The sequence below is a fragment of the Ambystoma mexicanum genome, chromosome 5q (genome assembly GCF_040938575.1).
Source record: "Ambystoma mexicanum isolate Mex_15411 chromosome 5q, UKY_AmexF1_1, whole genome shotgun sequence".
NCBI classification, from domain to species: Eukaryota; Metazoa; Chordata; class Amphibia; order Caudata; family Ambystomatidae; genus Ambystoma; species Ambystoma mexicanum.
The window spans coordinates 640,916,992-640,941,480 of NC_090933.1; the positions used below are offsets into that span (position 1 = coordinate 640,916,992).

The following is a 24,489-nucleotide window of genomic DNA, read 5'->3' on the forward strand; positions in this document are numbered from 1 at the left end:
GAGGACAGTCTTTTCCTGTATTGACGGCAAGAATGTTATCAGTCCCAGTCTCATAGCCCTCAGCTCCAACAGGTTAATGTGCATCTTCTCTGCAGGGCTCCATAACCTGCTCACTGTCAACTCGTTCTTGTGTCCTCTGCAGCCTTTCAGTGAGGCATCTGTAACCACAATCACCTCTGGTAATGGTTGCCAAGAGTGTTCTCCCACCATCAAATTCTCTCTGTGGGGCCACCACAGGAGGTCCTGTGAAACTCTGTTGAGGGCGTGAAGGAGGCCCACCATGTTGCCTGAGAACAGTGAATATTAAAACCAAAGTTATAGACGACTTGGTCGCAAATACCAACGCCACCGCCTCCCCCCCAAAACCCTGCAAGCACTTCAGTTTCTGTTAGCCTTCATAATCTGAATGTACCATGCCTAGTAAGATAATTGTTGTCCTGTCTTCCCCTCCCTTACATGGTTGCGCTTTGAAACACTTGTGTATAAGCGCATAATAAATAATCAATCAATCACTGCCAACTACGGCTAATGTGATGAACGCCCTGTTTCAGTGTAACATATTCAAATCCCAGACTCTGCAGAGTTTCCATCTACAGTGGATACATTAAGAGCCAAGTCTATTTGGCACTTCATTTATCCACTTTATCCAATTCATCCAATACAAGATGTTTCTGTCCCTAGCGTGTCCAGGTAGAATTCTATATATAATTGCAGCTGTTATCGATATCATATTTGTAATCAACAGCAGCATTACTTTAAACTTTACAAAGCTCTCATGGTAGAAGATCCCTTTATTGTTCTTTGCCGTTACTTTGTGATAACAAAATCCATGTCCCAGGATGATGAAGGCTACCTTTGTCGCCTTATTGGATGGATAGAGATGGATAGAGAACTATGCTGTGCTATTATCTGATGTTACATCTCCTCAAGTGAGGTTATAGTAAGTGAAGGCTTAGCACCTGAATCTAGAGAAAGCTGACCAGTTACCAACGTGCAAGTAATTGTTCAGCAAGTTGACAAACTTCAATTCAGAGGTGGTGGTATACATGATCTGGTGCCCTTGCCCTCTGTTATGCATTGGGAAAACTATAAGGAAAATCACGACTAGGATAAGCGAAAATAAAAGCTATATCGGGAGCAAAGTCATGGAGGCACCTATGGTTGAACATTTTACAGCACAGGGACATATTTGCGAACACATCAAATGGATAGTGCTATGTAAGTTAGCATGCAGGAAAGACACTAATGCGAACAAAGCATGTTTGTTCAAAAAAGAACAAGAACTTATTTTCCTTACAAGATGTGACCAGGGGGCAAATAAGGGGGACTCTGTCCCAACCCGAGTGAGAAGAGGGCTCAGTCTTGTTCAGAGGAGCACTAAACAGATATACCGTATATAGATGGGATAAAAGTGGATGTGCATGTAAAGAAATGAAATATCTCTATGCTGTGTTATAATGAGTGGGTGTCTAAGATACTGTTGGTCTACAAAATGATGGGGTATTTTATTTTAAAAAGAATGTGTCTGAAGCTAAAATATTGTGATGTAAAAATGTAACTTGGAAGAACTAAAAAATGGGAGCAGTTAGAGCTAAAATGAGTAATAAGAGGTTGGCAGATGTAAAGATAATAAGGTATGGAGGCAAGTCCCCCACACTTAAAGGGATCGACTGTATGCAGAACATCCATTACAAGATGGCGCACTGCAAATACAGGCGTTGTCCAGTAGGAGACACTGGCCCATGTAACCAGGTCGCCAGGGGCAAGGGATTCAAGTTAGTAAAGGCCCTTGGGAACGGTTCTGAGTTGCTGATGGGAAACCGGTGTCCACAGATTCGGGTCCACAATATACACCAAGCCAGTAAGGAGTAAGCTTTATCCATGAACAGTGAAGTGCCCTTTGTAGCTGGAGCTCGCGTTGTACATTAACGAGGGATGCTAATGTAGATTATATTTTGTCAGAGTCTAGAAAAGGTAATGGGCGGATCGAGACAGTAGTGAGTATACCAAGAACCAAAATGTGTAAGTGCTTTGATTATATGCAGGGCAAATAAATAGGCACAGATGACTGTTGTCTAGAATAGTTACTTAGTGCACATTCGATGATTTACTCATTACAGATTGCTAGCGGCCAGAAGAAACCTGAATTTGTGCAATATCATAACTATCGGGGTACAGATTAATCAGGCGGAAGTAAGTAGAGTGTGAAAATGTCCTTTATATGTAAAGTTATAGAAAACGCTGGTACTTATACCTTGCTCCATATGTGTTGACAGGTACAGGAACCGCAGAGGGGTCAGAATAGACGCCTAATGTGTAAATAAGCACCAGATAAATATATGGGTGCGGGATACTCTAAAGTAGAACATAGTATAATCCAGGTTCTATTTTGTTTTGTCCACAGGAAGTGTTGGGTGTTGAACAGTAAGAAGTTGGACACTGTTCCACGTTTGCAAGGATTTTTAAAAAGTCCTAAAAAGCATGACGAGCACTAAATTACAAAAGGCTGTCTTGGAATAAGGGGGAATATCAAGGGTGAATAAGTAACCCACAAAGGTATAGGAATGAGAGGGTGACCCACACTAACCACTATAAAGGGTAGTGGCTGTAGATTGTACGGCTCTCAGCAGCATAGTAAGTCACATGGTGATGGTCTAGAAAATATTTGCATTTTTACACAGTCAGTGTTCAAAGGTGTTAGTTGGCAGTATTCAACACAGGGTCAATCTGAGCACACTGCACTTTAAGATTGGTTTTAACAGATGTGTTTTATTGGTGTTATGTTTTATGTTGTGAAAGGTTTTCTGTAATGTTTCCTTGATGCTGAACCTCAGTATGATCATGTTTTATTATGAATTATTGATTGACCTTTTGAAATAAATTCTTACAAGTGAAAATAGTGGTTACCTCATCCTATATCAGTAGTCCAAGCAGCTGTCAAGTGTTCAGAAGTCTGTTTCACCAGGGGTAACCTGTTTGCTGCGTTAACAAATGAATAGTTCAGCAAGTACCATTCTCTTGGGCAGTTACTGCCAAAGTTTTACTTTAAAATGATCCTCATTCCTTCCATCCCTGAAATACTGGAAGGTCTGCGGGAAGAGACCTGCACGAACAGGGGCTTACTGCAAAGAGTAGAAAAATGACCAGCAACGGTCCCATGATGGATAGGAGGGGATGAGGTTGTATGTCATTGAGAGCAAAGATATCTGTGGTTATGCACTTTTGGTTGACCTGAATTCAACAAGTTTCTTTTTAATGGGGGTCGCACCCCCATTCCTCCCTCTGACCAATGCCACCGCCACTTCATCCCCTACCCCCACATAAATATATACATGTATATGTAATTGGTTAATTGTGCCAAAAGGAGCATCATCCAAGTGTAAATATTCAAATGAAAGACTTAAAACACATATTACAATCTAGAGGTATCCCCCCTCTTTCATCCCAATTAAATTCAACCATCAGTGAGGTGAGAAGTCACTACAAACGTTCTCTTTCTAGAGGGCTGGGATCCCTTAGTCCCCCCTGGAGTGGGCACATATGGAGTAAGTCAAACACATGCCCTATGTGTAGGTCAATATGAATACATTACTACAATATTCTTTGACATTTTTAATGTAAGAAGAAATCCTATATTATATCACAAAATGGTATACAGTAATATAAATGGTGCCAATCTAGTGGTTTCTAAATTAATTTATCTGCCAGTTAAACCAAGAAACTATGGAAGAACTTTGTTAAAGGAAAAACAGACACAAAACGTAAGTCCCCCTTAGGCCCCCTAATCTGAAATTTGAATTAGTAGCAGTCACTTTCTAAAAGAATACATAAGAGCACACTTCCACAATGTAATAATCCATAGAGCTGAAAAGGAATACATTTCAACATATATACCTCTGGATTTCCAACTCTTTGCATGGCATCACCCAGGTGGAAATAGAACCTTCCATCATCAGTACCAGGGTCACCGGATTCCAGCCCTTCCTATTAAGACAAGAAGTGTAGAAATTTATTTTGCATTTGAATTTATAAAATGCAGCCTAAGTTAGTAATTATGTCTATTTTGGGCAAACTTAGATGTGGGACGGATGGCAGAGGTGTTGAAGAGTGCAATCTTCTTTATCTCTTTCAACGGCTTTCAACGCCTAATTCAAGCACTGAATCCTGACAGATTCCACTAAACAGAGTTCTGGATCTTGCCTTACGTCGGATGAAGCCATTTCTATCAGAATGTGCATTACTTCTTCTAGTCCTCCTTCTCCAACTTGACTTGTGTTGATACCCAGTGCTGGACATGATCACCTATTTTTATTTAAATACCCTACCTACTACTATCAAGCTCATTATCTCAATTCATTAAATACTAGAAGTATGCCGACAAGCCACAGCTAGTGCCCAAGAGCACTCCTGGTAGTTCTCATTGCACCAGATATTATCCACGTGATCATTTGGCAATTGATAGCTGGAAGAACATGTAACATCTGAAACTAAATGCTGATAAACTCAAATCCTGGTGATAGTATCCCAACCATCAAGCTGTCACTGAGAGATTTAGCCACTTGACCAGGAACGGTTCAGGGACATATAGATGCTAAATTCACATCAGAGCCCCAAGGATAGCCAGTAGCTAAGGCTCGTAAATCCATTTAAAACTGCTAACTACATACTTTCTTTTTTTACCTTTCACATAAAGTGCAGATGATCCATGCTCTTCCTCTGTATTGACTAAAGAGGTAGAGCATACTTGGACATACAAAAACACCTGGCCCACCCTTTTCAATATGTCCAGAACATTGAAGCATGTTGAACTTTAAGACAAGGGTGTAGAAGGCATCTTTCTCCTACAACGGCTGCCAGTCTTCAAGAGCATCATCTTCAACCCTCTGCAATGTGCTCAAAGCTATTTACGGAACCAGTCCATCCGTTCTGAGCTCTAAATCGCTACATGACTTGCCCATGTGTGGCTTACAATGCAGATAAGCCCTTCTCATCAGTGTTACGAGATTTAAAAGGCAAAGGAATGGCCAACAGGATTTCACATATTAGGCAGCCATGCTCTGGAATGACACTGTCTAGCTAACAGAAGAGCCACTGAGATTCTGAAAACAACTGGAAACACACCCCTTTCCATCAGAAGCATCTTGAACACAACTCTTTCACATCCAATCATAGCTGTTATGTTTGTTGTTATTGGCATTGATATCCTAGAGCCAATTAGGCACCTCACATACAAACAAATCATGAATAACATGATATTAGAATATAATGAGAAAAGTAACAGATGTATAAAAGGGTGACTGCATGCATACAAAGAGAGAAACCAGTATGGGATATGATTGGAAAATACAAACACTGACCAGGATGTAGTGTAAGAACACTTTGCACTGAGGTAACACCTCTCATTATCAAAATGGATATAAAATCCAACCAGGGCTTTTTCCCTACCCCTAACAAGGTGCCAGTTTGGTGCCACTGGCCCAAACAAAGGAAAAATGCCAATTTTGGCACTCCTTGCTGGCCCTCTGATGGGGGCCCCTGAACCACAGTTGTTTAGGAACATTTTCTTTGATCCTGTGTGGTAGAAAGGTCTGTACGCAACAACTGATACAGTATGTGGGTGTATAGTTAGTAGCTTAAAACACACTTGAGGAAAAAAAACTAGAAAATGGAGCAGACTACAACCGGCAGTTTGTTTTCTAAAGATTGACCAAAATATTGCTTTTTAAGTTTGTATAAAGAGTATTGGTGAAGAATCTGAGAGGGCATCTAAATACTTCTGGAAAGTGCCAGGCTTTCAGCAAAAAAGTAGGATAAACATAAATAATAAGAAATTGTTCTTCAGAGATGCTCTGAGCGTCAATATCTGGCTCAATTGTGAGATCCCTAATGTTGGACAAGAGGGAACGTTTTGATTTTCTGGACAGAGGGATCGTTGTGTCGGTGAGGGGGATGATGTAGAAAGACATACATTGTGGATGGTTTCGAGAACGTGAATCAAACATTAACTTGAAGAACGACACTCAACGGCCAGGAAGTATAAAACGAAGCTTTGTTCGCATACTTAGCATGACCAGCTCCTATCAATCCCCTCAGACCTTTACACGCACAAACACACATACACATAGACGTATGTGTAAACAATGCCACAATAACCATGTCTGTGAAGGAGAGCCCTGCATAATATTGGTAGCTAGCTACTCGCTTGTCTCATGTGTGCTAAGCACAAGGTACGCTGAAGTGTGAATGATAGAAAGACCCCCCTAAACTGCAACTAGATGCAGCATTTTAATCAAGATCTCATATGTTCAAGGGTGTCGACTTATACCACATTTTCTGAAAGAGGTCCATAACCTCCAGTACCCAGCCTTGGTCAGGCTTATGCTCTGTTGAGTAAGATGGCAAAGCCATATTCAACACTGTGGTGATGCAAAAGATATTTCACGATAGATGTTAAAATTAACACCAGTGCAGTAACTGATGGAGGTCGTAATGCAAATAATGCTATACAGTAGTTCTGTTTTAAGTCTCAGCACTGCAATATAATCTGAATCACCAAAGTGGGAGGGGCTACTCCAGTCGTATCCGTGAGCTGGAGTTTAGTTGGGAATCCATTCATGACCAACCATGCCTTGTCAGTATGATGTTCCAATTCGCTCAGAAGTCAATATATAGTTTTTTAACACTATCACAGCAACTTAGTGTCCAATATAGATGCATACCAATTAGCCTTCAAGTTTTGGTGTGGTGATAATCTAGCTCCATTGCTAAATAGAATTTTCCAATCACTAAACATCTGCAGCAACTGGAGTCTTTATCATATGTTAGGCTCATCAGTCATACAGTTAGTCCAAGTTAAGCTTATATATATCTTAAGTTTGTATTATGCTAAGTAAAATACACATGGAAATGAGGAGTGGTTTTACATATTTGTGAGTTACCTTCAAATAGGGAATGCTTTCTTCAATCTGGTTCTGTGCTTTGAGAATGAATCCGTAATGCACCTTTGCAAAACCGTCATTAGGAGCCAGAGACAGGACCTATTGAAATAAATACAAGTCAATTAAAATGCATTTGTTTATTTTGAAAGCTCTTTGACACTGGTACATTACAACTCAAGTGACCCATTTGTTTGTATTGAAAGTATCTGCTGATGTTACGGAATGAGAACCTCGAAACTCGTCTATTTCTATTTGAGTGTCTTTCAACCCCCTTTTCTGCATTAACAATGTGTTCACCATGCACCCAGACATGCGTTCAGAGACTGCAGTAGATCATTTTTAAGGTCATATAAAAAACAACATGTTTGGTATTGAGGCCATGCATTAACATTAGCAGTAATCTTCAAACCTTTTGGGTCTGGGCTCCCCCTCAGCACACTGTGGGCAGGCCGGGCCTCCCCAAAAATATCAAATGACAGTAAGTGGAAATGTCTATCAATTATTGCACGCCGTTATGGCACCCTACTCTCAGTATAGTCCCTGGGCCCCCCCACCTGCTTCCATCACAGTCGCTGGGCTCCCTCATCCCACTCCTACCAAGTCCTTGGGCTCTCCCCACCCCACCACAGAGCCAGGGCTTTCCCCAGGCTGCTCCCACCACTATCCCATGGCTCCCGCCCATCCTGCTCCCACCACATTCCCTGGGCTCCCCCACCCTGTTCCCAGCACAGTCCCAGGGTCAGTGGCGGCTGGTGAATTCCCCAGATAAGCCATAGCGACCTAGTGTAGCGAGGGAGCCCAAACCAACCAAGAGGGTTTTGGGGGGAAGGAGGGGTCTTCCCCTGGGATTTGTTTTAAAATAATAGGTTCAAATGTTGCATTTTAGAGCATACTTTAAAACAAAATTGGGTAAAAAGCCAAACAGTTTGCAATTGGCACTGGGGGGCACAGGCAAGGTATTTCTTTACTGGACATCTACAATAGATGTCATGTAAAAATATACCATCCCTGTCCCCTGGTCCCCACAGTGTCTAACACACTTGCACAATCAATGTGATTGCATGTATGCTGGGTGCTGAGGGGCCCAGGGTCAGGCCTGGTATTTATTACTGGACATCTATGATAGATGTCCAGTAAAAACATACCATCCTTGTCCCCTGGGCCCCACAGCACCTAACACACTCACACAATCAGCGTGATTATGTGTGTATACAAGGTGCTGGGGACCCAAAGAAAAGCATGTTTTTTTACTGGACATCGATGATAAATGTCCAGAAAAAATATACCAGCCCTGTCCACCGGGCTCCACAGCGGCTCAGAAGGAGAGCTGATTTTGACAGGTAGGTAGGGGGATTGTGCAACAAAATGCCTTTCTTGTACAACCCTCCTTCCCTGTTGCCCCCATTTGCCAAAATCAAGCTCAACAGAGCAACACCAACACACACACATTCACACAGCAAGGACTCTATCATTCACACGAGCACCCATCACCATACACTCACTCATAACACAAGCATACACGCATCCATACACATTTCTAAATAACAAATACATTAACATAAACATACCTTATACCCCGGTCCTGAAGTTTCCTCCCCAGCGCTCCAGCTCCTGCATCATGAACAGGAATCAGAAAGACCTTCCTGGCCTGCGCGTGTGTGCACATACAGACATTTTGATCCCAGCCAGCATTTCCAATTGCATGGCTCATTGAGCATGTGTGTCTTGGGATCTGAACAGTCAAAGGGAAACAATGTTTCCTTTTGACAGTTCAGCCAGTCCAGGAGTGCTGAGGGAGCGCTCAGTGTTTACGTTAATGGGTGAGGGAGCCACTGTTTTTTTTTTACAATTCAGGCTGGGGTCTCGCACCCCCCACACCAGCAGGAATAAATCTCCAGATGAAGTAAGTAGGGGGGCTTGTCAGATGGTTGCAGTGGTAATCATTATTTTCCCTTTCTGTATCCAATCCAAGTTGGTTGGTGTTGTTTAGATCCACCATTCAAGCACTGGTCCTATCCCACCTGGATGGGGGCAATGCACTTCTTGAAGGCTCCCGTCGTCCTCCCTTGTGTCCCTGAGAAATGTCCTACACGCCGCATCAAGGGTCCACGCATATAAAATCACAGCACCTCGGCCCTCATCGACCTTCACTGGCTCCCTCTGCAAGCACGAATCACCTTCAAGCCTTGCTGCATCATCTATAAGGCAGTCACCCTCAAATCACCCAACTACCTCGTGGCAAAACTCAGCATCTCCGGCAGACAGCACACCACCATAAGCCAGGACAAATGCAGACTTGAAATCTGCTGCTGCAAAAAGGAAAGGACCAGAAAACAAGCCTTCTCTGCCGATGCCCCAAGACTATGGAATCTCATCCCTGTCAGCATCAGACTTGTCTCCACGCTCCTATAATTCAGAAAAGAACTCAAGACCCACCTCTCCAAGGAGTCTCTCCTCAACAACTAGGCCATCACGTCGCCCCTTGCGCCACCTGACTCTCTAGACTCCGCCCGCCACCCGGTACCCCTCCTCTGTGGCATTCTGTATCCTACCCCATGTTGTATATCTGTTCTGTTGTTACCTCTGAAAAGTGCTCTGTTCTACATGTGTACTGTTGTATACCATGCTAAAGCACTCCGTTATGTTTCTGTATTGTTGTACACATCTGTAAAGCGCTCCGTTGCTTCTTGAAGCTAGGTCAGTGCTCAATAAATACCATAATAATAAAAATAATAAGATTAATAATCGCCAGTATCCATCTAATGTCTGCCACAATCAGAGAGACATACCCCCTGCAAGAATCTCATTCCAAAAGTGCATTTGTGCATAGAACCTCCTTTCCCAGAGAAAACCACCAGTGTCTTATCCTTGAGAGATATTCCCATCTCTCGATCACTCCGATCTCAAGGCAATGCCTGCTGTGAGAAACCTGAAGGTGTCTCACCCGCTAGTCCCCAGTGATCTGTCATCCAGGTGGCCAGGACATGCCCATCGCTTTTGTATCCAGTTCCTGGGGGTAGACCAGTGCGGGAGGATCACCTGGATGAGGTGTCTTCAGGGAGTTGAAGTGCGACACCAGAAGGGGAGACGCCTTATCCCCTTACCTGTAATACCCGTTCAAGGTAGGATACCTAAGAACTTAGCCGCTGCCCCCTTTCCCGACACAAACACTTTCTCATGGACAGCTCACCGTGAGCGAAAACGGACTAACACCAGAGCCGTATACCTGACATGTGCCAATACAACAGTCAGGCAACGTCGGGCAATTACTGATCATTTCACACACCTGACTTCCATCACACGGATAAAAGGCGTAGCACGAAAGTACACTGAGCGAGGCAAAGCACACGAGGAAACAGTGGTTCCAAGGTGGCAGTTTAATACAAGGAGAAAGACAGCAAGACCAGAGAGGCTTGCAAGGAGGGAAGTGCCCTTGACCTTTTCAGACGGTTACTTTCGCAGACCTTGGAAAGTACGAAACCCAAGACCGGGACCTAAAGCTGAACAAACCTGCATTGTGTGTCAGATGTACCCGGGGCTCTCCCATATTGATAACCAAGGCGGGGAGGAGCGGCTGCTGCCGTGGTACTGTCCTTGTGTCCTACAACAAAGAAGCGCCAGGAAAGACAGCCCAGCTGGTGAGTCAGAGAGACTGATACCAATCCAGCCTATGTTAGAACCAAGATTGCAAGAAGCAACATTGTACGAAGAAATCTAAAAAGAATAGTGTGTGAAACGCATGTGGTGAACAACGCAAACGCAAATATAATTGAAAAACCAGGAGTTATTGAACTTTGGGAGGCCAAATAAGATACCATAGACCAGTGGTCTTCAAACTTGTTTGGCCTGGGCCCCCCCTGAGCAAAGTTTTGGCAGGCCGGCCCCCCCAAAGTGCCAGATGGGTAGTGTGTAGAAATCACTATGAACTTTTGCGTGCCGTCACTGTACCCTACTCCCAGTACAGACCCTGGGCTCTCCCCACCCTACTCCCATCACTATCCCGGTGCTGCCGCTCATCCTGCTTCCCCCACAGTCCCATAACACAAGCATACACACATCCATACACGTTTAAATAAAAAATAAATCGCCATAAACGTACCTTCTGCAGGGGCCTGTGCGTGGTTGCTAAAATAACCCGTGCCAGATTGCTCTGCCTGTATGTGCGAGGAGGCGCAGGAGCACCCTCTCGCACATACATACATGCAGTGCCCCAGCCAGCATTTCAAATGAGCTATGCAAGGCTGGCGAAGCAAAACACCCCCAACGTTGCATGGCTCAGTGATCATGTGCGGCTGGGGAAATGAACTGTCAAAGGCAAACAGTGTTTCCTTTTGACAGTTCAGCTAGCTCAGGAGCACTCCCTCAGCTGGAAAAAGCAGCTGAGGGAGTTTCACTGGGCTGGCTCCTCGGCTCCTCCATAATGGGTGAGGTGGCCAGTGGGTCGACGCCCCCTCACCCATTATGGATGAGCCGACAGACTTGGACTGGCCTATAGGGCAATAGGGCGATCGTACCAAAAATGCAAAATGCTAGTGTAGGCCAGTCAAAATGGGCCACTTCTTTTGGCCAATGCATGCCAGTTTGAGGAGTTAATTCACTATGCAGCTAGTAGTTTTTACCGTTGTTGTTGAATAAATATTCTTTAAATATCACAATTTGTTTACATTTGAACAAAAAACAACCCCTTGGGTACTATTCAAACAGTCTGTGACTAAAGGACGGAATTTCCATTTGCAACTGTTGGCCATCTTTTCATTGGTGCCTGAGACCATTGTATGGTCCAGACTGACCATGTGAGCTGCCCCTTCCCATTTCCTCCAATCTAAAAAAAAAAAAAACATTTTTTTTTTCATTTCATGCTGGGCTCTGGTGCCCCCCCTTGGGGGGCACACCCCACCGTTTGAAGACCTCTGCCATAGACAGAGTGGTCCAGCGCCACATGGGCGCGCACTCAAAGGTTTCCGTCAGGTATCCAATTAATTGGCAACTATTGAAAGGGGAAATTTGAGAGCAAAGTGGTCCTGCAACGGGTCAAGCTATGTGCACATTCGAAAGTCTTTGATAGTTGAATGCGTGCTACAATTGGTCCCAGCCCGGCTGAGGGAGACTAATTGTGACGGAGAAAGGATCTGAGCCAGGCTGAGGGGGATCCAGGGTGAACCGTTTGTCACCCGAGAAAGAGTATTCTCTAAACATAAGAAAAGGGGATCTGAGCCTGGAAGAGGGGGATCCGCCATACTGGCTGTGATTTGAAAAGGTACTTTGTGTTTATTTTGTTCTGGTACATCAGGCCCTCTGAGTCAAGAGACTTTGGAAAAGCAAAGAGACTTGCATCACAGAAGGCCCTGGTGCTGGTAATGGAACTATATCCTCGTGCCGAAGAAGCCAGAGTGTGTGCTTTGCTCGAGTGAACCGCCCTGTCCTCTGCTGAAACAAGAGAGGCCAACGGCCTTAATATATTGACATATTATTCTGTGAACACTTCTTTCTTTTTTATGAACACTACCCCTCACCATGTATGTTTAGCAGTAAGGATTGGCAATCATTTTCTTTTTTAGTGTAGGCCCTTTAATTTTGACGAGACTCCACTAGGACTGCATTATATTTATTTGATGGTCGTAGCTTGCTCCCTTCTGTAGATTTAGGTTTAGATAGGCATTTATCACACCCTCTTTAAAGTTCAATAACCACCCTTGAAATGTGGTCACTGGTGTCTGTCTTACTGCTGATACCATGCCTTCCTTACACTGCACACCCTTTTGTTTCTACGTGTACCTAATGTGGCCCCTTCCACCTCCAGAGTAGGCTAGAGGTTGAATCATAATCTTAAAAGCATCAACCTCCACTTGGGATAAGGACATTTTTGAATGTAGGGCTCAATATGGTAATAAGCCTTCTCTTGCTGCAACAAATCATGGTGTCGAAGGGGTTCTCGAATAGTATCTTGTGTACTGTTCCAATCTTGTTTCCGGAGAGCTTTCTTTACATTATGGTGAGTACCCAACAGGGTTTCACTAGATCTTCCAATGTGACTCAGAAGTAGTTCACATTCTTTTAGCCAGTTTGCAAGGTGAATAGAACTATTGTTGGTGATTGAGTTTAGTAAATATCGATTTTTTAAGGGCAATCCAGGATTTTCCTGTACAGAGCAAAGGTTCTTAACTTAACTTAATCAATATTGCCATAGAGAGATGACCAAATTCATATCTTATAATAGTGGCAAGCACATCATTTGGCAGTCCCAGGAATTTCCTCCAAATGAGCTCCTCCAATTTCTGCCATTCTGAATCGTTATACTTAAACAAAATTTCTGTATTAGAGCATGGCCAGAATTACCTTATCTCTATAATATTTGACCATTGTGAGAAGGGAATGCTAGCCGTATTTCACGTTAAACCTACACATTTTTGCTACATATATGCCACATTTTCTTTCCAGTTTGTGAATGTGCAAACTTGACTGTGCACGATTATATATTGTAAATCCCCATTCAACTTCCAGCCACAGCGAGGTTTATTCTTTTTATTGGAGTAGATCATAATTTTGGATTTTTGGGAATGAATAACCTGTTCCCGATTCCTCATGCAGGCACGGAGGACGTCCAAACTGCGCTGTAATCCAATATGTGTCTGGTATAAAATGATGAGATCGTCATCATAGACAAGATACTTCAAAGCCAACGTACCCAAAAGCGGGGAAAAAGCTCTAGTCTATTTAGACAGCTACCCAAATCGGACAGAAATAAATTGCTGGCACCAGCTTGCAGCCATGGCAAAGCCTCCTGAATGTATTTACAGGCCCAGAAATGTGTCAGGCTTCATCCAGGCGCTTTTTGACCATCGTAGCAGTATGGAAGGCTATTAAGTTTCCCAGGATATATTCTGGAAATGTCTAACTCTTTCGTTTTTCCCATAGTAAACAGCGGCTCACCCTGTTGAAAGCTGATGAGAGATCTATACATGCTAAGTATAAAGGCCTCTTGCTTGACCATATATCCTTCAAAAATAGAATCAGAAGGAACTCATTAAGTTGAGTTCCCAGGCCCTGTTTGAAGCCTGCCTGCAATTCATCCACCCTGTCAGTCTCAAAGGGCCAATCATTAAGGGATGTCAGTATGACAGCATAGAATATTTTACTTCTCACGTCTAACAATGCTATCGGACGATAATTATGAGGTGACTGCCTTTGCCCCTTTTTTAAAAATGGAGATCAAGAAGGAAGTTTTCCAGGAGAGTGGGATAGTATTGGAATCAAAATATCTGCCCATAACATGAAGTTTCCCTTCAGGACCATGTTTGGCAAACCATCTGGACCTGGAGCTCTTGATGGATTAGCCTTATGAAGCAATAGCTCTACATCCTCAGTATCCAAGGCCAGGTCCCAGGGTACAGTAGTCAGAGGGGGCTCTACTAACTTGGGGCCATGGGTAATAACACACAGGTCCTCAAAATAGTTCATCCATGTTAACTCATGGATAGGATTTAGCTGTTTGGCTGCCTGGAAGCCTGAATCCTCATTTATGAGCTTCCAAAAGGTCTTACTGTTGTTAGTTATGAGGACTATCAACATGGTTTCACCTTCCGATTGGTAGTGTGCAATTTGTTGATCCTTTTAACAATTTTTGTAAGCTTGTTTGAGTTTCTTAATCTTTTGCCAGTTACCGTCCAGGAAAATATTTTCTTTAAGTTCACACAGTTGTCGTTTGCAGACCCTTTTCTTTTCTTGGATATTACCATCATAAAAAATGTTTCTCTATTATTCCCAGTAAAACCCTGGCCTTGGTTGTCCTTGCTTCTCATGGTGGTCTTATCCGTAAAGAAGGCAGAAAAAGAGGGAACAGAGACAGATATACTTTCTCTTCAATGGAAAGACTCTTGCAGAAGTATAAAAGTACTGCATTAAATCGTTCCACCACCCGAGTTTCCATTTTAAGCGAGTACATGTGGGGTTTGTTAGCTAGTGTGTGATCGAATTAGGAAAGGTAAAGGCACTTCCAGTATGATATGATCACTTTGCATAGTGTTGAAAACTTTAAACCCTCTACATTTGTCTAGCAATGCCTGAGTGATAAATATGTAGTCTATTGTGGAAGTGGCCATGCCCCTTTGTCAAGTGTGTTCAGGGGCAGTATTCTTTGGTTAAATCTCATTAAGACATGCCATATCCAATTATCGCAAAAGGTCTCCCCCACCTCGTGACATTAGCAACCACCCTAGGATTTATTTTTGGGTGGAGGATTTGCCTGTTTTTTTAGAGTACAAGTGGCCGGTACTCAAATTATCTGTAGGATGTTATGTAACTGCACCAACCTCGAGTTCTGGATATGTGTCACCATTAGAACCAGTTGATATATAGTCTTTAAATAGGCTCTTACACTGACTTCCATATCCATACTGGAATGACTAGCCCTTATTTCAGAAAATTATCCAAAATTGTCCATTTATGTGTGTACGTCGCTCTTTCTCCAGTTCTTTTTGTCACACAGTTACCCTTTGTTTGCAACTCCTTGGTATCGGGGTAGAAGAAACGGACCATATGGCAAGGTGTCAATCAAGAGTAAAAGGTTTTGAAACATGGTTCCACACTATTCCAAAATTTCATATTGGGAAAAGAAAGGGAACTAATCTCCATTCAGCAATGTATAATCAGCAATGTATAATCTATGGCATTTTGTTTGACTCCTTTCACAAATTATACATCATTCAGCAAAACAACGTTTAAAGTTCTAAGATCACAGATTTAAATCTGTGTTTCCCTTTACCATCTGTGACACTTGCCATCACAAAGGTTCTTTTCCCCATAAGCCATACAGGCCTGACATCAGAAATTCCTTCTGGTAAGTAGGGAACCAGTTGATGTCAAACCCCTCAAGGAAATTACTATTTCAGCATGGATCATTCTAATATACATCCACCACGACCTAAGAAATAGCTTTTAATACTGGATCCTTTGTGCATGCAGTTCCTTGCCTCAAGTAAGCATTAATACCACTTTCAGATGGCCCACGGCTCCTAAATATATATAACATCAACTCTTCATGCACCAGTTCATGGTAGATATCTTTCCTTGGCTAGGGCCTCCCTCTGGAACAGCCTCCCTGCCTCCCTGAAACTTGAGGCGAACCATCTCTGGTTCCGGAAGCACCTCAAAACCTTCCTCTTCGCTTCTGCCTTCTCTCCTCCCTCTCCCCTGCTGAATTCCTGGCTGAACTGTACTGGCTACCATGCCACCCTCTGATCTCGGGCCCAGGTCCCCTGCCCTGCCAGTCACACACCTGCACTGCCTCCATGGCAACCCCCGCACTTGTGGACTGTTCTCTGTATCCCCACAGTCCCCCTCCAGCATTTGACACCTGATGTCTGCACTTACCCATGCACTTGCCACCAGCTGCCCCTACTTCTCATACTTTTATTTATTCTATTTTTCCCATGTACCGCACTGTCCCCATCCCCTCCCACTCCACACTTTTCCTCTTCCCCTTTCCCCTACACTTGCGCAATCTGAATGACACTTAGCCTAGATGATCGTTGTCTCTGTCTTCCCTCTGATCCCCCCTCCCTTGCCACGTTGCGCCTTGAAATACTTGTGTATAGGCGCATTATAAATGCCTTATCATATCATATCAGGCTTACCTTGTGAATTGCACCATTTATGTCTCAGGCACTATTACCACATGTTTCCTTTTAAACTAACAGGTCTAATTTAGCATGCCTATATGAAGGACCTACATATATCATACAGAACCTCCAACAAGAGAACATTACTAGTATGTAATAAAAAATATGTACATAAAGAAGGGCTTTTTTCAGGTACGGTGCTTCAAATGACACAATATTGTAGGCTGAAAGAGCACATGCATGATCTCAGTGAAGAACAAGAGTGTGGGCCTTCCAAACCTTTGCATCATCAAGATGAGGTTTCTCATATAGAAATGGCTAATTAGGAATGCTTATGTAACCATCACTAGGTAGGAATTGAAATAAGCAACTTGAATGTTTACCCATAAAAAACAACCACGAGACGAGATAACTGGCTGTTTGCAGGTCTGCACAGACTGCCATACTGTGTGTATGCACCTTCTCAGAATAGTTCACTTTGGCTGAGCAGTGGGGCACCTAGAGTATGCTTTCTCAGGTTCTGCAAGGCTTAGGTTCAGGAACTATGCAGAAATGCAACTGATGTTCCAGCAAGTGACCTACCGCTTTTTCTGCACCAACCCTTTGCGCACTCTAGAGCCTATTCTATGAAGTGAAGTCACAGTGACTTGTTTTCCAATGTACTTATGAGCAGGCTGCTCCCTTGGGGTAGGCACCGGTCACTTGTTTACATTTCTTGCATTCTATTATCTGATCAATCAAAGCCTTGTACGTTCCACTTTGTTTTTAAAGACTTGATATGTTTGATTTTTTGGGTATTTAATATCCATTCTTATGTTGTAATGAATAGCATTGTTCAAAATTTATTTTCGTCTGTTATTGAATTGCATTAATTTATATCACTAGTGCTTGTTAGACTACCAATAAACGACAGAGCTTGATTCAAACTTTAGAGAGACACAGTCCCCATTTGAGTTGATCTGTTGAAGCCTATTTAGATGACTGCCTTGTTTGGATCAAATCACGGAATAGTTCAGATATCTTATTACCTTATGGTCAATAAATGTCCTCACACTTTGTAACCATCAGTACACATTATTGGTTTTTCTTTTCTTCAATAAATCATCTAGTCATTCATCACTCACCTTTGCAAGGCTAAGAGTGCCACTTCTAAACATCTACCTTAAGTGGTGAATTGCCACAATTATGCACCATGGAATTGTCAAGAAATGAAGGTGGCCATGCAGTAGTCGAGAAGGTAATAAGGTTCCAAGCAAAAATGGAAATGGGGAATTCATGAAATAAACAGTTCTTTAACTTTTTTATTTAGAGAGCCAAAAGTCTTTTCGGACTGCTGCAGACTACCTCGATAGAGGTCCAAGAGGTGTTTTTTCTCTCACCTTTTCCATGTATGAACACAAACACTTGATAGGTTTCTTCAGCCGTGTGTTCTATAGGCTTTACCATCCTCTTAGGAATGTAAGGATTCTTAGGATTCACCACTCGTTCAGGGTTTGTAGAATTTTCTGGCATCACCTGCCTCTCGGAGTTTGCAAGATTCACAGGATTCCACTTTTCCTCTCAGCCTCCAGGCTGGGATGGGAGGTTACTTAAACCGAAGTTGCCATTTTGGAATCACACATTGCTTGGTATGCCAATGTGAACTGCTATGACTGTACCTAGATACAACAATGGAAGGTATCCACTGTATGAAAGGAAACATTGGTATGGATATATGGATATCCAATAAGGGGAAGGGAATACTGGTATGAATATCCAATAAGATATGGATATCCAATAAGAGGAACGGAATACTGTGATCTTCTGGTCTGCTTAATGTGTTTTCAGGTGGGATCTCTGTTTGGCATCCTGATCGGAGAAACAATGGGAGGGAATTGCATTTGGTAGTGAGGTCCGCGAAACGGGGGGAGAATGCCGTTTAGTGGTAATTAGGAGGTGCAACCTTACAGCTTGGTAGTCTGTTCTGAGAAAAGGGGACAGGATACTGTTTGGCACCTGGTCTGACTAATAAGGGAATGGGAATTACAGTGTCGCAGTCTGATCTAAGTAGTAAGGTGGGAGATTGCAGCTTGGCAATGTGATCTGATAAATGGATGGTTGTCATTTGGTAGTCTGGTCTGAGTAATGGGCAGGGGGCATCCATATAGCTTGGCAGCCTGCTCTGAGTAATGGGGTATTGCAATTTGGCAGTGTGATCTAACAAATGGGGGGATGACATTTTAGGTAGTATGGTCTGAGTAATGGGATGGGAGCCTTGCAGCTGGACAGCTTGGTTTGTATAATGGGGCCAGGGAATTACAGCTTTGCAGTCTGGCGGAGTAGAAATAGGGAGGGGGGTTGCTCAATAGTGTTGTCTGACAGGTTTGTCTAAAATTAGGGGTTGTGTGTTATTATTGTACAACAAATGGCATCTTTTAATGTATAATTGGTACATGTCTAGCATATATAATCTGTGTTTGTTCACTGTTCTTCGCTAATTGGGAAGTACTTACCCAACAGCATTTCCTGAGCAATTACAACTTATTTAAAGATTACTTTTCATATCTGCAGATTAATTGTACATTGTCTGTAATTAACACATATACAACTAAAAATAAAGACTCCTGGGTTCCTGTAAATACATCCTTGCACATTTGCGGTCTTTCTGAAAACTATCATTTACGTAATGTGTGGCTAGTAGTACTGACTTTACTAAGCTATTGGGAGACTTATTTTAGATAAATATGCCACGCATTGAGTTCTGCTGTTTTGTTTCAGGTTGTGTTGGCTATTATGCATTTGGAGTATTCAATTTGGTCATAACAAACTTCAAAGCCATAGATATACTCACAAATGTCCAAAGATTAGAAAATAATAGAAGCACATTTAGCGTAGTGTATATTTTTAATATTTGCCATAAATTACATGATTTCTTCTGCCCATGTGAAGACATTTTTTGCAACACCTTTTGCTTCCGAGTGCGGTAAATTGCTAGCAAACCAGTACATTTTCACATGCACATACCAAACGGTTCCACAAGACAGTACTTAACCATGCTCCTCTGACTTTCAAACCATATAGCTGTTTCATAGATTATCAATGCCATTCCACAGTCATAATGTCACAAAGTGACTATAAATATCTTGTGAAAAATATGTGTGTTGTCCACTAAACCAATACCAAGTGAACCAATAAACAAAGTCTGCCAGACACTGCAAGAAGAATGTAGGTATTTGCTGTTCAGTGATGGAACAATTGCACAATTATTGAAAATCATAAACCTTGGTCTAGAGTCTTATGTTAACCATGATTTGAGCATAAATAAGCACCTGTTGCTGCCTAGCAACAGATATGTATATTTGAAGCAGTTTGAATCAGGCTACAGGTAGTGAGGCTAGTTCCTGCCCGAGTAAGGGACAGTAGCAGCTGAAGGCGAGGCTCTATTAGCTGCAGAAGATCTCTGCCCTGAAACCAGGGAATGTGAGAAACCTGAGGGTATTCTCCCAAGTAGACCTCGAAAATCCCTTATTCATGTGGCCAGGGAAGGGGTGGTGCTCTCAGATTCCAACCCTTGGGGTGGACGAGTGAGGGAGAATCACCTGGGTAGCGGACCCCGGGGTATGTTCTGTGGAATACCCCAGGTGAGACGCAGTATTATACCAGGGACAAAGGCGAGGAGGACAAAGTCCCTTAGGCCTTTTTAGGTTATTGCACATCTACCTCCTTTCTACCCAAAGAATCTCCCTTACCCACATCCAACGACCCGTCCATATCGGGTAATTGTCATGATGCCTACCCCCGGGCATCCGGATCAAGCCCATTAGCCCTGGGAGCAGGCATCCAGGTATTTAATAAAACCCCAGCAGCCCCTGCTGGGGGCTGTCTGGGTTTAGTCCTGGCACCTTAGGCGCCAGGCTCATTATAGAAATCAGTCCTGGCGCCATAGGCGCCAGGCTCATAGACTTTACTTACCTCATGCAGACCATGCTGCAAATGAATCCAAGCCAACGTGAGGCCTGGATGGGACTATTTTACTACAGGGACTATTTTTTACTCGGGTGTGGTTCTAGGGACTTCTTACCTGGAACTACTTTGGAGGCTATTTAAACCACACCCGAACAGCAGCACATGCTTCGTGTTATTCTGCATCCAGCAGCGTAACGCTCACCGTGCCTGCAGTCAGCATCCAGTCTTCAGCCAGTCTTCAGCCACGCCCATCTCGAATCCAGAGCTCCTAGCAATAGAAGAAAGAAGAAGGAAAGGTTAGAAAACAGATATTATTTCAATCCTTACCTGAATTCCAGATCCATCACGTCTTCAAACTTGAAAAGAACATTATTCTACACGCGGCGCTGCAGCTGGCGATGCGACGCGTGTAGAATAATGTCCTCACAGCATTTTTCGATCCGGCGCAGCCTCCATCATTTTCTCTGCCGAATTCCACCATCTAGGGGACAAAAGAAACATAAGGTGAGCCGAGAGAGCCAACAAATACAACCTCTCCACCATAGATTTACCTGATTAACAACCAGAGGCATTATTCTGTAACAAACCGCAACTTCTTACGCCGCACCTGTAAGAAGAGAGAAACCAGCAATTTAAACACACGCATCTTTTGCCGGACAGTGTTGGGTAATACAGACTCTTACCTGAACACCATCAGCTGCCACAGGACAATCTTCCCTTGGATGCAGCTGCAACACAAAAAAGGAATGTACAAAAGTGAACATCGGACACATTGAACTCTTTGAACTTTATACTTACGAGTTCTCGCCTGGAACCTGGGAGTCAATACTCACCTGGAACTCTTCCAACGCCCTCAAACCAGTGAAGTAACTGCTATCTACGCGCCCCTGCATTCCACGCAGGATGGAGAGCTCATCATTTACAACATAAGGAGAATATTTCTACGGGTCAAGCAGACGAGATTAGGCAGTCCAGTCCAGTCTGTCATCTCTGCACTACGCTTAACGTTGGAGGAGGTCGCAGCTGTCCGGGCCCGATCGGCGCCACTGTGGGAGCCAGGTGAGCGTAACTGTACTAGGACACTTAATCTCCTAGAATCCCTGTTTTAGCGTTGTGTACCCAAATACTTCCAATCATTCTCCTCCACGCCCCTCTGATTATTATTTCCCGAACTCCCAATCTGTTGTGACAAAACACAACCCTTTCCACAATCTCCCCTATTCAATTCACAAACCCTACAAAGCTCACTTTTCTAAGTTAACCAACCACCCCCCGGCCCCTTTTTTGACACAAACACTTTCTTACACAGTAACAGACAACAGACTAATAACAAAGCCGTCTACCTCACTTGTCCCGACACATGGGTCAGGCAGAGTCAGGCAATTGACAATAACCATACACACCTGACGGCCCTTTACTTTCTCCTCAGGGATAAAAGGTGGAGCACAAGAGCACAGTAAGAGCAAGACCGAACACACGAGGAAACAGCTACACTGAACTGGCAGTTCAAATGGAGGAGAAAGGTGGCGAGACCAGGAGGGACGAAGGTGGGGGGGGTGGGAGACTGCCCTTGCCCTTTTAAACGCAGACCTGCGAAGCCTCCGAAAAGGGAATTACAAGACTGGGAAAAATAGCTGACGTATGGAGCAACAGATGTCAACGGTGCACAGGGGCATCCCGCATTGCTAACACAGGCGGGGAGGCATGCTGGTTACTGGGGCACCGTCCTTGACTCCAGCAGCACGCCAAGTGGACTCAAGACAGTCGGTGAGTCGGAGGAAGCTGATAGAAAACTGAATTGTATTTGAGCTCAAGGTTGCAAGTGGCAACATTAGGTGAATGTAAGAAATTGAGAACAAAGAACTTATGTGTTTGAACTTTTGAGAAAGCCCAGAGAAGGCCCAGCTGCAGAGTGGTCAGGCGGCGTAGGAGTGCTCAGTCGAAGGACTCTCACTGGCCTCGTGTATTGAAACTGCAAGTACCAGAAGGCCCTACAAAAGGGGGGGCGTGAGGTATCAGAAGGGTCCGACAAGATTCTCGTCAAATCCCTTGTACACTCGAAAGTCTCTGACCCATTGTCAAGAAAAAGCTAGGGGAAGGGAAACCCCACTTTCTGAAGAGAACGTATTGTGAAATAAGGCAAGTGTCAACCCGATGGAGGGATGCTGAAAGAAGACTAGGAAAAGGGTACCAGGCTTTCAGATGAGATGAGCAAATCATGAACTGTGTTAAATATGGCTATGTGAAGCCGAGGGTCGGATGCCAGTGGAAAAGCTAACTGTATTAAAAATGGCTATGTGAAACTGACGTAGGGATGACAAGAAGAAAGTTAATGAGAATGAATCCTGCATTTTGATAAAGCAAAGTGAACTGTGTTTTTGGCAATCGTGAACCAGGAAGAGGGATGCCTGCGAGTTGGGGTGAAGAGTAATACACCAGTGAACATGGTGCAACAAGAGTGAACCCGGCCTAAGGTTGTCCGCAGTAGGAAGTTGTTTTAAAAAAATGACATTAAGACTCTTGAATATTGCAAGGTGCATTGGAAAGGCTGTAGTGAACCCAACGGAGGGAGGCCCAAGTTGCAAGGAGGATTTGAGACCGGCAGTGGGAGATTTCCAACGGGCGAAGAGCAATCGCCCAAGGTGCAAGATTACTAAAGGAACCTTTGTCTGTTGTTTTGATCAATCAGGCCTTCTAAGGCAAAAGACATTGTAGAAAAAGAGACATGGCCCCTGAAGGTTCTCGTATCATTGAACTGGAATTGTGAAACTCGTGCAGGAGAGGCCCAGGAGTGTGCTGTGCTCAGAAGACCCGCCTTGTCCCGTGCTAAAAAAGCGGGGAAGGGAGACAGAGCCATACCATCCTGACTTATCATTTTGTGAACATTTCTGTCTTTTCTGGTGAACATTATCCCACACTCTTTTTGTAATTTAGTGTTAAGGATTGGCAATAGGTTTTTTAGTATAGGCCCTTTTTATTTTGACAAGATGCCACTAGGACTGCCTTATTCTTATTTGATGGTCGTAGCTTGCTTCCATCTGAGATTTAGGTTTAGATTAGGCATTTATCTCACCTATTATAAATATCAATAAACACCCTTGATCTGTGATCACTTGTGTCTTTCTTTACTGTTGCCACCGAGTTCCTTACAAGAAGCACTGCAAGAGAGGGGGCATGAATGAGAGAGAGCTGGGGAAAGCAAGACACGTTAAAGAGAGAGGCAGTACGAAACAACAGACACAGTTGATAAAGTAACAACTATGAAGAAAGGTGCAAAAAAACACAGACAGCCTGGTTTGCGTGACAGATTGAGAAATCTAGCCATGGTCATTCTAATCAGACTGCCAGGGTGTCAATGCCTAGTAAATCATTCATCCAAGACTTCTTGTTCCTTCCATCGATGCAACAAGAATTCATATTATTACAGGGCAAACAGTGGATTATCTCCCAAATAGCTGTTCATATAGCTACCAACTGGTCACAGGAAGAGGATTCGCACAGTTTATAAAGCATATGTGTCTGTAGGTATTTGCAGTATTCTCAGCCCACTTTTTATGCTTCAGATTGTGTGGATGTCTGGGAGTGGCAGGGGAATATGGGGGAGATGGGATGGGAGTAAGGCTGCTGTAAGGATCAGAAATTGGAGTTGGGATAGTAGGTCAGCAAGATACTCTCCACAGATTGATCAGAAGAGGCGTGCCTTCACCCATTTTCTGAACATCTTCCCATCTGGTTCCTGACAGAGGAAATTGAGCAACACTTCCACAACGTAGAACATATTTAATGAAGGGATTCACTGCAACATTTGTACTTAGGCTGGTGGATTAGGACCAGGTTTTGGAAGAACGGTCACAGATATCTGGTCACTGATAGTGTGGGAACAGTTTTGCAAGGTAGCCTGGCAAAGGCCTGTAGCAGGCCTTTTTGGCCATGCATGGAGTCTTGAATCCTATCTAATGCATTGCCAGCGAGTGTAGCATCATCAGTGC

At 43.5% G+C, this 24,489-nt stretch overlaps 1 protein-coding gene across 8 annotated transcripts in view; it reads right to left on the reverse strand.

Moving 5' to 3' along the window:
* Positions 1-24,489, reverse strand: part of ASPH (aspartate beta-hydroxylase) — a 1,438,894-nt gene that overhangs the window by 248,970 nt on the left and 1,165,435 nt on the right. For all 8 annotated transcript variants that reach the window (XM_069621106.1, XM_069621103.1, XM_069621107.1 and 5 more), the window contains 2 exons: positions 6,939-7,037; positions 3,895-3,984 (listed from right to left, as the gene is read on the reverse strand). In XM_069621106.1, coding sequence (XP_069477207.1) covers positions 3,895-3,984; positions 6,939-7,037 — 189 coding nt within the window. The remainder of the gene's footprint in view (positions 1-3,894; positions 3,985-6,938; positions 7,038-24,489) is intronic.